General features: G+C 41.5%; 1 protein-coding gene across 1 annotated transcript in view; it reads right to left on the reverse strand.

Moving 5' to 3' along the window:
• zanl (zonadhesin, like) overlaps positions 1 to 10324 on the reverse strand; it is an 81568-nt gene extending 71244 nt beyond the window's left edge. Inside the window, exons 1-11 of the mRNA XM_076882267.1 lie at positions 10321 to 10324; positions 9832 to 9981; positions 9440 to 9705; positions 7052 to 7136; positions 6781 to 6933; positions 6354 to 6524; positions 6157 to 6254; positions 5988 to 6066; positions 5367 to 5873; positions 5067 to 5260; positions 4057 to 4198 (exon numbers count right to left, since the gene is read on the reverse strand). Coding sequence (XP_076738382.1) covers positions 4057 to 4198; positions 5067 to 5260; positions 5367 to 5873; positions 5988 to 6066; positions 6157 to 6254; positions 6354 to 6524; positions 6781 to 6933; positions 7052 to 7136; positions 9440 to 9705; positions 9832 to 9981; positions 10321 to 10324 — 1849 coding nt within the window. The remainder of the gene's footprint in view (positions 1 to 4056; positions 4199 to 5066; positions 5261 to 5366; positions 5874 to 5987; positions 6067 to 6156; positions 6255 to 6353; positions 6525 to 6780; positions 6934 to 7051; positions 7137 to 9439; positions 9706 to 9831; positions 9982 to 10320) is intronic.
• Between the last annotated feature and the right edge of the window lie 2754 nt (positions 10325 to 13078).

Below are 13078 nucleotides of genomic sequence, written 5' to 3' on the forward strand. Positions count from 1 at the left end.
ACCGTGGCTCATGTGATAATGGAGAGGAACATTAGGGGGTCCACGGCCCCCTTAGGTCCACTCCCAATTAGGGATGGGTTCTGACATAAACGGTATGACATAAACACTTGACCCCTGTTTCAATTCAGGGGGTCAGTGTTGACATTGTGGAGGACTATAAATACCTTGGAGTACACATTGACAATAAACTGGACTGGGCTGCAAACACCACAGCACTTTACAGGAAGGGCCAGAGTCGTCTCTATTTTTTGAGGCGACTGAGGTCCTTCAACATCTGCCAGAAAATGCTGAGGATTTTCTATGAGTCTGTTGTGGCCAGTGCGATCCTCTATGCTGTTGCATGCTGGGGGAGCAGGCTGAGGGTCGCAGATGCCAACAGACTTAATAAACTAATCCGTAAGGCCAGCAGTGTTGTGGGGATGGAGCTGGACTCCCTCAAGGTGGTGTCGGAGAGGCGGATGCTGTCCAAGATAAAGACAATGTTGGATAACACCTCCCACCCACTCCATGACATGCTGGTCAGTCACAGGAGCACGTTCAGTGAGAGACTGAGATTACCAAAAAGCACCACTGAACGACACAGGAAATCATTCCTGCCTGTGGCCATCTCCCTGTACAACGCATCCACTTAACACACTGTTTGCTGCTACAACTACACATGTTTCTTTTCCAACTATTTATTTATGAGTGACTTATGTATGTATGTATGTATATATATGTATATATTGTACTATTCTTAGTTAGTGTATTGTCTGTCTTGTCTTAATGTTGGTTTAAAATGGAGCACTGTAACAAAAAATAATTTCCCCCAGGGATCAATAAAGTATTCTGATTCTGATTCTGATTCTGATAACCAGACCGAAAAGCAGCGCACATTTCGGTGCTTTATTTCGGTGCTTTTTTTTCCTGAGCTGTGATACACTTTAGATTCTAGCCAATCATTTTACGTTTCCGAGGATGCCCAAGGCGAAGCGGTCAAAAGTCTGGCTGTACTTCACAGCAAAAGATGCAAACTCAGCAGCCTGCAACAAGTGCTTTGAGGTGATACTGTGCAAAGGAGGTAACACCTTGAATCTGATGAAACACTTGGCAATGCATAGCGTTTTTTTAAAAGCTGAGAAATGCACTGTATTTGATAGCTTGCTGCAAGACCTCGCACCAAGCACATTTACTGCGGATGTGGTGCCTGTTATTGACCCGGAGTTAGCAACATCCCCGAAGAGGAGAGTCCTGGCCCTAGCCCTGCCAGTGTAGCAAAAATGATGATGGTGGCGGCAGCAGCCATTCTTCTCTGGGTGAGTAGCTTACTGTTGTTCGTATGTAATTCACGTTGAGTAGGCTAACCACATTATTAAATTAATGCACATAAGGTGAACTAGCAAACACTGTCGGTGTTACATGCGGCCGTCTTCTTGTTTGATGGCAGATACTCCCTTCATGTTGTATCAACAGAAAAGGCTAACTTGGTTATCATTTTGCAGAAAAAAAGAGACTGCAAAAAATAAAAACATGAGAGGTTTTTGGACAAAGATTTTGTTCTCCATTCTTTAAGCACTGGTTCGAGCACCGTTTAAGCACCGGCACCGTTTCAGAAGTACTGGTTTGGCACCGGTATCGGATAAAACCTAAATGATACCCATCCCTAATCAGGACGCTACAACACAGAGCGAACACCATCCCCACAGACACAGCGGCCAGGGAGGCAGAAGAACATCACATCAAGAAGGCCCTGAGTAAATGTGATTATCCCAGCTGGACTTTTGTCAAAGCTGGTAAGGCGCCAAAAGAAAGCTCCAGCCGATCCAGGAGAGAAGGACAACGGCTGCCTATGTTAGGATGCCTGGGTCGTTGACCCAAGGTTTTGAGTTTATTATATTATTTATCATTTCTAGTCTTTGTTTTCTTTGTTAGAGTTCTGTCTTATGGTTTATGTCTCTGTGTAAACCTTAGTTGCTGTCTCCCCTGCCTGCTATATCCCCGTGTCCAGTCAGTGTCTGTGTCTGCCCTGGTTCCACGTCTCTGTTCCCTCTGTAGTGCTTGCCTATGAGTCTGTGTCTGTAAGTTCAGTCTGTGTTATGTTTCCTGTGTTACTTTGAAAGTCCATGTAAATGCATCTGGTTGTGCTTCCTTTGTCTCGTTAGGCCTGGTTTTCCTCAGCTGTGTTTCCCTCCTATTACCCATTCCCTGATTCCTCCCTCCGTGTATTTAAGCCCTGTGTTTCTCTGTGTCCGCGTTGCGATCTACCCTTATCTAGCTGCGTTTTCTATCTGTGTAAGTGTATTTTGTATTCCTAGTTTTGTTACCCTTTTCAGTTTACGTTCCGCCTCTGAGTGTCTGCACATTGCGTCCTCCTACTACCACCTAAAGAAAAGCCACCTAAAGAAAGCTCCAGGAGAGAAGGACAACCGCTGACTATATAGTGACCTATAGCTATCCCGTACATGTCAGGAGTATGTCAGGAGTATCGAAGCAGTCTAGATGCATTTTTTCTAAACACCGGGTCTCTGTGGCTTTTAAACCCCAAAACACGCTGCGCCAAAAATGGGTCCACCCCAAGGATCGGGTCCCCCGACACAAACAGAGTAACATAGTGTACGCTGTTAAGTGCCAGTAGGATTGTCAGGATTTATACATCAGGGAAACCAAACAACCTCTGGCTACAACACAGAAGAGCCACCTCGTCAGGCCAGGACTCTGCAGTCTATTTACACCTACAGGCCAGTGACACTCTTTCAATGATGAGGATGTAACATCCTGGACAGGGAGGAACGTGAAAATTTACGTGAAAAGGGAAAGACCATCTCTGAATCGAGGAGGGGGCCTAAGGGTACATCTGTCACCATCTTACAATGCTGTGATTGCAGCCATTCCCCAACTCTCTGTGAATGGGACTCATGGTTATTGATCAGTGGTTGTTGATCAATGGTCATGAGAATTTGCATAATTAAGATCAAGGAACTAACTGTGAAGGTTCTCAGTCATCCAGGTCATCGTAGTCTAAGGAGCTTGGAAAGAAAAGCGTCTGGACTTCTTTAAGTTGCTTACAGACATTTCACCTCTCATCTGAGAAGCTTCTTTCAGACCCAGCAACACACTCAGACCAAAACTGGTTCATCCTAAAGACAAAACTCCTAAACACAAACTTAACAATGTGGTGTATGCTGTACAGTGTAGCGAGGAATGCCCAGACCTCTACATTGGAGAGACCAAACAGCCACTTCACAAACGTATGGCACAACATAGAAAAGCCACCTCCACAGGACAAGACTCGGCTGTCCAACTGCGTCTAAAGGACAAAGGTCACTCTTTCGAGGATGCCAATGTTCACATTTTGGACAGAGAAGACAGATGGTTTGAAAGAGGAATAAAATAAGCCATTTGTCCACTGTGAGCGACCATCTTTGAACAGAAGCGGTGGTTTACGACACCAACTGTCTGCCATCTATAATCCAGTTTTGTTTTTCCTTCCCAGACGCCTCAACGCCCACTCACATCCTGGGCCATCTGACATGCGATTATTTAGAGGATCATTAGGGGTCCTTTGGCCCTCTCAGTGGGGTTACTCCCACAGGGTTTAAATCTGGGACTCTCCACCATTTGACGCTATAACTGAAGAAGCTTCTCAGATGAGAGGTGAAATGTCTTCAAGCAACTTAAAGAAGTCCAGATGCTTTTTCTTTCCAGGCTCCTTAGATTAAGGAACTGACCTCCCAGCCCATTGTTCCTTCTGCGGGCTGGTTTCAGTCATTATGCAAATGTACTGTTTATGAGATTGGAGAAACCTGCAGTCAGCTGAGACTGAAGAAGTCACTTGGATGAGTGACAAAACATTTCTCCCACAAAAACGCTACGTCCAGATGAACAGAATCAACCTCTGGAGTATTATATCAACAATCTTTGAACAGTGGAGTGGTAGTTGTGGACGTGACTACTTTAAAATATTTTTCTCTTTAGATGTGACTAGACCATCCATTGCATATTCATCTATTAAAATTACACATTTTAAGATGCATGTTGTAGTTTCAAGACAAATTTTTTGTTGCCAAACATTATTACCTTTAGGATAACAGCCTGCTACACCATTAACTTCCCGACACTCTTCAGTGGGGTCACAGGAGTTATCAACACATTCCAAAGTGTAGTTCCCTGCACAGCGACACAGCTTTGCGCAGCCATCTCCAAATACGATCTCACCAGGCTGAAAAGAATTAACACAATCAAAACTAAGAAAGCGTGGTGTATAATTACATATTATTCAATTCATTCCATTTTTAGTTATTTAACAACAGTAGTCGCCTCTAGATTTATTTTATTTCTCACAACAGTCAGAAGGAAAAACTCCCTTTTGACAGGAAGAAATCCCTGCCAAACCAGGCACAGTGAGGAGTAGCCATCCGCTGTGACTGGTTGGAGTTGAGAAAAAGAGAAATAAAGGCAAATAAGAAAAAAGACACACTATGGAACACAGCCAGATAAGTAATGATGAGGTGAAAAGTGTTTTATAAATAAACACAAAAAGTGAAAAGAGTTAAGCAAAGAAGAGACATTCAGTCTATCATACGAACGCCTTAGTAGCCTTGACCTATTGCAGTATAACTAACTATTTTAGGGTCACCTGCTTCTACCCTAAGTATGAGCTTTATCAAAAAATTGTAAGCATAATCCTAAAAGCAGAGAGGGCGTCTGTTTTGCAAATCTAAACTGAGGGCTGGTTTCACAGAAGAGGGACCTGAAATACAACTTATGCTTGCTATTTTGTTACTACAGTCGACCCCCGATTGTGGTTAGGGACCACAATCACTCTGGGAATACTTAAGAACGCCCTCTAAAAACGCTTATAACTGCCTGTTTTAATAGTTCAAACATGAAATCACCCTGATGAAAATAACTAATGAATATTTTAGATATGCTTTATCAAAAAATCCACAAATAGGCAAATTTTCTGCCAATAATTTAGAGTTACATTCCACAGAAAAATCAACAAATACTGAATAGGCAGAGGTTGACTGTATATCTGTGTTTACTGACCGGGAATTTATGTAGTATATGTAAATAGGACATCTGACCTCATAATAGTTATTCTCATCGTCTAAACAGCCACAACTCTCCAGTGGTATGCAACGCCGTCCCTTAAAAACAAAGCCTGGTTTGCAGAAGCAGCCACTGATACAGGAGCCGGAGCAATTGGTGGAGGGTTCCATACAGGTGGGTATACAAGCTGGACCGCACTCTATATACTCTGCGTTAGGAGGACAGGGGTCTGGATAGAAAGAATAAGATGGAAAATAAAAAGGAGCATGAATGAAAGAACTTCTGGACTTCTGGAATGAAGTATTAATGGAAATATCTGATAAAACAAGTCTTACTTGGTGGTTTAGATGTAGTTTGTTCAGGAGTTGGTGGTTTGGGTGTTGTTGTTTTAGGTGTAGTTTGTTCAGGAGTTGGTGGTTTGGGTGTTGTTGTTTTAGGTGTAGTTTGTTCAGGAGTTGGTGGTTTGGGTGTTGTTGTTTTAGGTGTAGTTTGTTCAGGAGTTGGTGGTTTGGGTGTTGTTGTTTTAGGTGTAGTTTGTTCAGGAGTTGGTGGTTTGGGTGTTGTTGTTTTAGGTGTAGTTTGTTCAGGAGTTGGTGGTTTGGGTGTTGTTGTTTTAGGTGTAGTTGGAGCAGCAGTTGGTGGTTTGGGTGTTGTTGTTTTAGGTGTAGTTGGAGCAGCAGTTGGTGGTTTGGGTGTTGTTGTTTTAGGTGTAGTTGGAGCAGCAGTTGGTGGTTTGGGTGTTGTTGTTTTAGGTGTAGTTGGAGCAGCAGTTGGTGGTTTGGGTGTTGTTGTTTTAGGTGTAGTTGGAGCAGCAGTTGGTGGTTTGGGTGTAACAGGCTGACCTATAAATGAAACAGATATAGTTTCTCATGTAAACACCGACACAACTGATCCATATTTCTGAAGGTTCTGAATGTGCAAGAAGGCAAATTAAACGTCTTGGGTTGATCTCTCACCTGTGCAGGTCATGATACAAACAGCATCGATAGCAATATCTGTCTGAGGCGTTTCTCCATAGGTACCCACAATTGCAAACTGAAATGCATATAAATGTGCATATGATGTGAAGCCTGTGCACACACAGGAATACACACATAAAGAGACTTGTGGTGTTCTACTATTTACCTTAATAGCATTATTTCCCAGAAAGCGGACGTTTGCCGGCTTCCAGCCTTGTCCCTGGTTCCCCGTTACAGTGAAGAGAGCAGGTCCGAGGGTTTCATCTGGTAAAGAGAAAAACAATTCAAAAAATGATTTTCCTCTTTTCTAGCTTTTGGTCAAACATTCTTCTATTATGATAGTGCACCCTTTTTTTCTTTTACCTGTGGTGATCGTGTGGACACTGATCTGCATAGTAGTACTAGTGCCATACAGGTAGTAATGGAAGGTAAGCTCGAGACATGCAGAGGAGGAGGGAGTTGTTAAAGGACTTGTGATCTGAGCACTGACTCCAGGTATAGCCTCGAAGGAATCCAACAACAGATAGGATCCAACTACATGTGTAAGGGTTAAAAGCATAATAATAACAATGCAAATAATATTACTACTACTAGTAGTAATAATTGTAAATTATTAGTAGAATTGTTATTATATTTCTGATTTATTGTCAGTACCACAATAGTGTCAGTTAGTGCTTAATCAGGCCAGAAAGCAGCGTTCTATGTTTTGCAAATATTGCAAGAGGAAAATAGAGCCAGTCTTGGTAAAACATTCACTTCCATTTAGACCTCACAAAGAAAAATCACTTACAACCAGGTTTTGAAAAGTCACCATCAGGTCCAGTGCCTTCAGTTTCAGTTCCTCCTGTCCACTGACTGAAGCCAAACATATTGGGATCCTCAGTTTGAGTTGTCCATCCACAGAGGTCACCGGAAGTGTCAAAATCACAGCCAAAAATACAAGCTGTGAACAAAACATTTATATATCAGCTCAAAATGTGATTGTGTGTGTGTGTGTGTGTGTGTGTGTGTGTGTGTGTGTGTGTGTGTCTGTGTCTTTATGTGCATGTGTGTGAACTCACAGGGACATGCTCCTTCAGTGATGACGATGTTGTCCAAAGCTGAATCACAAGAAGAAGATAAGCCTCTCTGAGCCTCAAAGACGATCTGTAGACATGCAAAGAAAATATCACCCTACACAAAAAAAGCTAGAGATTTATATACATAATATACACAGTAACTTAAAGAAAGAGTTTTTCTTCAATAAAGCCTTGATTTCCATCTAAGCGGTAGGAGCAGAAACAAACTGGGGGGGTGTAAAAGACTTAAGGGTTTATTTTCTTTTATTCCAGATACCCAAGTAATCCAATTCAATTCAATTCAGTTTATTTATACAGCGCCAAATCACAACAACAGTCGCCTCAAGGCGCTTTTATATTGTAAGGCTACAATAATACATTCAGAGAAAAACCCAACAATCATATGACCCCTATGAGCAAGCACTTTTGGTGACAGTGGGAAGGAAAAACTCCCTTTTAACCTCCGGCAGAACCAGGCTCAGGGAGGGGCGGGGCCATCTGCACCATTTGCTAGTAATTTTAATTAATTTATAATAAATAACAATCATATTTTAACAGTAATTTTTAAAGCTATAGTCAGTTTATCTAAACATCATTTTCTGATCAAAATGACAATTGCTCTGATGCTTTTAGAGATGGAAGGAAACATTTGCAAGTGAGATTAGTTGCCCAATAAAAGTCTGGCGGGCAAGTGAACAAAAAGTTTTCATGTCAGCTCAACCTCAACATAAACAGTACAAGTGTCAGTGATGAATAACTTTGTGTGCTTCATCAGTTTTTCAGCACATTGATGTTTGGGCCCTGAAAATATTTTTACAGCTAACTTTTAGGAAGCAGAAAATCATGTCTACACGTGACAAAGTGGACGAGTTGGCCAAACAATAAAATGTGAAAGATGATAAGAATCATTCCACTCCTCCAGAAATAGACACACAGAGGAAGCCGCCGCTGTGTGTCATTCCAGCAGCATTCTGCCGTTACACTTTAATGTACTCATAAGGATGTGTTTCAAAAATAAAGAAACTGAGACAGTAAAAACTGGTTACAGGACATGTCTTTGACATGTGGTAGTGGCTGGACTCTTAAATATTTGAAGCTTTTTCATTTAGTCATGAAAACAAAACGTTTTTAAGGATTTGGCCTCTTATGAACAAGAGAAGAAAGAGGTGAGAGATGAGAAGTGTGACAGACAGAAGAGGCACCAAAGGATTCTTAGAAAAGGTGAAGAAGTATCAGACTAATGAGACACAAAGGTATCATAGTTCAGACCATAAAGCTACGACCTTAGTCCTGCATGTAAGTACTTTGATTTCATGTTGTTAAATACTGCGATGTAACCGACACACATACATGACCAGAAGTGTCTGCTAGAACACACTGTGTGTGTTATATATTGATTTTACATAATAACCTGCAAACAATCTTTAATTATTGAGTTTCCTGACTCGTTTCAAATTCCTCCTCCTGAGCTTTCACTTCACCAAAAGTGAAGCGTATAACAGACAGTGTGGTTCTGAACAGCACTGGGTAAGCTGTTACATGATAAGCACTGTGCAAAAAATGTAAGAAACAGCACAGCTGTTACTTTAACCCTTTAAAGCCTGAATCATGAAATCATTGCCAGAAAATTGTAATTCTTTGAAAATAGTGTTTATTTAACCTCCTTTTGTTTAAGTTTTTAAAAAATAAATCACATTTCAATTTCTGTATATGACATTTAATTTGTATTTGCTTATCTGTTTTTTTTTATTGCTAAAAAAGGTATTGTGCAATTTATTTAGGTTTTTCAGGGGGAAAATTCACACTGATGATGTGGAAGTGCCAAAAACTGTATGTATCAAATATGATACACTAGACGTTAAGCAACTCCTTCAGAATACTGTTGAGGGTGTGACAGTCCGAAACTTTATGAACATGTTTTAAAGAGCAGAGCGTTATCATGGGCCTCAGCACATATCTGTCTGTTCTTGTCTCGTTCAGCATTTTGAATGGTTGTTTTACAGCTGTTGTTGCAATTACAAAGACATAAAAGCAGCTGTAAAATAATCTTTACGTGTGTTGACTATTATTACCTTTGACTATCTGTTTTGTAATGCTAAATATTGCTTATTGCGTGTATTCATTTGGCATGTAGAAAAATTGTTCTCAATTATCAGCGACAAAATGAAACTTTAAATTAGTTCCTTAATAAAATTAGAGGATAATAATACAGAAGGATTTCTATATTTGCAAAGCTGTTTAAAGCAGCTTCCTTCACCTTATTAATGTCACTTACTAATGTCTGATGAGAGTTTAGTGTCTGAATGACTTCACTTCATAGCTAAAGTCCCAAGCTCCTGTTGCTACTGTTGATGCTGTTTAAAGTTGTTAAAGTGATCTGGTAACACTCACGGTAATGCTCTGGCTGCTCGCTTTCGATACGGTAACAGAGCCGTTCAACCAGTTTGGACTCTGGAATCCAGTCCTCTTCCACACCTCTGCCTCACTACTGGGTAATTTTGCCAGAATTCTCAAATTATTGGTATTGTCAATCCCGTACATGTAGTAGTTGAACTGAACACAGATCTCAGAGGCTGATGAGGTGATGGGGGGGCTCAGCAAGCGAGCTTTCTGTCCATTAGACACATTGTCCCCCTCGTGATAGATGTAGTATCCCTCTGCAGAAAGAAGGACACAGACGAAACATGTTTATTTGTTTACACCCTCGAACTCTTAATTAATCCCATTCAGTACAATCACGACAATAGTACGGAATAAACGTGTTTTTAATAAAGCATGCAAACCTCCATCAGGGTAGTCTCCACTGGGACCAGTGCCAGGTGTGGGAGTTGGACCTCTGTGCCGGGTCCAGTCACTGCTGTCTGTGCTATCCTGGATGAAATCGCAGAATGGGCCACTGTCTTGGTTAAAGTCGCATGAAGTCACCACTACGGCTGTAGAAACACATTACAGACGGAACACAAGGCCAAACATGTTCATGAAGAATTCTCTATGATAGAGTAGTTCAAGTGTTTAAATGCAAACAAGCATCTGTTTATTAGTGTCAGGTTTCAAGCTATGCCTAATCGTTACTGACAGTTAACATCCCAGTAACAGACATTAAACTGATTCGACAATGAGAGACAACTGTTTATTTTTCTGTACGTTTAGGCCGGACATTATTATCATTACTTAAGATAAGGAGCTGTAAAGAGTTAAGGTTCAAATCCAACACAGGGACTGTGTTGGATACAGTGTTGCAGTAATGTCACATCTCTGTGATAGTATGTTACCCATAAGTGCACTTTATATGTCTTGAACATGTCGTAGATGATAAAAAAAACCAACATACCATCTTCTGTCTGCTCATTCTGCGCACTGAAAACAAGAGAAAGATGCAGGTTAGAGTCTGGTTAAAACTGCGCAGGACATTGAAAAGAAGAAAAAAGACTCTCCAAGGAACACATTGATGGTGGAAGACAGGCCAAAGTGCATAAAGTAAATGTGCTTCAAACAGAATTCTCTGTGTCTCTGTTATTCATGTGGTGGCTTACATCATTAGAGTTAATTAATTAAGTGCAACTACTGCGATACAATTCGCCAAATTACAAAAAACACATGAGCACATGAACATGGATGGGCCGTGACAGTCATTTGTGAAGTAGGAAACTCGTCGTTTTGTCCATTTAAGAAGCACTTTACTCATTCCATATTCCAAAGAAGGCCTAGTTATCCAAAGAAACTGAAAGTCAAGTTAAAGGTAGAAATAAATAACTAAATAAATTCCCAATTCTTAACAAAAAAAAAGGTCTAATAATGACATATATTTGTGATTTAAGCCTTACATTTTTATACATAAGAGTCATAGTGGCATAGTGCTTTTCCAGGCTTACTGATCACTTAAAGCAATTATTAAAGAAGGCAGCTATTGAGAACAACCAGAAAAGAAACGACGCTTTCCTGCTCGATAAAGTCATAACTTATTAGAAGGATCCAGCTATATGAATAATTAGCAACTTAACTGATTATATAGTTGTTATGCATTAAGAACTCACCTGTACTGTAACTGTCCTGCTCTGGAATCACACATCCACAATAAGAAAATTAAAAACTTTAATATTTCCATGGCTAACTTTGAGATACCAGTGCAAGAAGACAGAGACACAGAGTACAGGACTTTTTATAGGCTGGGGATGAGTCAGGGGCATGCTGGGTGGAAACCAGGATGGATAAATTGAGTAGGTGGTGTGGATGCTGAACTGCTGTATATTGTGTATCAAAATGAGTAAATGAGTAACTGTGAATGATAGGGAGAGGGTGTGGTCCCGTTAGGCGTGACTGGATACGTGTGTGCATGTGTGCCTTTTGACCTCAGGAGTTCACGAGCAGGGTGGGGATGTTCCTCAAACATCATATTATAAAAAAGAACTTAAGAAATTATCAAGCTTATTGTGTAATAAACATGAAACTTTGATCAGAGGGACACACCTTTTTAGCTTGTAATGTATATTGACAGTGATTCTAGGAAGGCCACTTGCGTTCACATATTTGTTCTTCTTTACCACCAACTTACGGATGGACCGGTAACACGATGTGGACCGACTACTGCATGGACTCTCAACCAGTAAGCTTCAAGGAATCATGTTGTGAGGACAGCTCATACTGCAGCAAATACGAAACCTCACATCAGCATTTCCTATTCCTTTTCTTTATCTGATATACCTACATTTTATATCTGTGCATCAGCATGAACAGTACACACTACTTCTACATTCAGGTATCTTAGAAATGTTTCACACCAGAAAAACTAGAACGACCCTGTCTCAGAGTGACACTGAAAAACTAGTTCATGCATGTATTATCATCATATCTTAAAGAACTCTTAAAGAACCAAAAGAGCACTTCTCTCTCAGATTTCAGAATTACTTGTTGCTCCTCAGGTATTTAAAAGTAGATAAGGAAGCAAAACCTTCAGTTTTCAGACGCCTTCTGTGAAACAAGCTCCCAGCTTTTCTTCTTTGGCGGACACACTTTTTCTCCTCTCCCTTATCTTCCCTGCTTACATTCTCTCACAGTCTGTTCTCTAAAACCTAAAAGAGGAATTATGGATTGCAATTGACACCCCTTTCTCAACGAGAAGTTTGGGCTTGGGTGAGCCTGAGTGCTACCTATTCGGAACCATGGTAACAGGGTTCTGGCTGATCGGAGCTGGCTTGGCCCTGACTTATCGAAGAATTAAGGAAGCGGAACCGGCTGTTCAAACCCCCACAAGGCTGCCCGCTGGGATTGAAACGATGGGAGAGGCGTGAGTTTCTCAAAATGGGCTCATTGAGCGCAGCACGGATAAGATCTTGGAGAGGCTACGGCTGCTGTGAATACTCAGAATAAGACCTCTGACTGCAGACTGGATACATCTCGGAAGGGCTCGCTCGGAATAACATCTCTGGGCGCAAAATTGGATGACATCTCGGGGAGGCACACTGCCGTGAGTTCTCAGAAATCGGCTCCTTGAGCACAAGAAATGACAACATCACAGAACGCAAGTATGGCGAAGCTCGCGGCTCTCCAACGGGAGATTGAGAGACCAGTGTTGGACTGTAGAACTGCTTTGAAATTCATATGAGCTGTTCGCACTAAAGTAAAAAATACCATCACTTATGCGGATCCCCTCTCGGCGCCAGCTGCAAGACCGGAGCTGAACATCAACACCCTGATAACGACTGTGTTGAGTCTGTTCCTTCCCATTCCATGCAAGGCCACCTGGGTTGGCTGGAAGACTGTTTACTTAGCCTGGCAGGGCGAAGGACACTGTCTCAGCTGAACTATGGACACGCACACACATAGATATACTGATACTGATAAGCCCTCACTGACGCATCACCCTCCCTACCCCGGATCCAACGCCACCTCCAACGCTTACCTCCCCTCTGATGTGGACATCGGGTCAGTTGGAGGCGCAGTCGAAGATTGCAGCGGCCCCAGATCAGATGTACACACTGGAACTCTTTCCCATGTTGCTGTCTGTGTTTATTGTGCTATGGTGTGTTGATA

This window comes from Maylandia zebra, linkage group LG3, assembly GCF_041146795.1.
Source record: "Maylandia zebra isolate NMK-2024a linkage group LG3, Mzebra_GT3a, whole genome shotgun sequence".
NCBI classification, from domain to species: domain Eukaryota; kingdom Metazoa; phylum Chordata; class Actinopteri; order Cichliformes; family Cichlidae; genus Maylandia; species Maylandia zebra.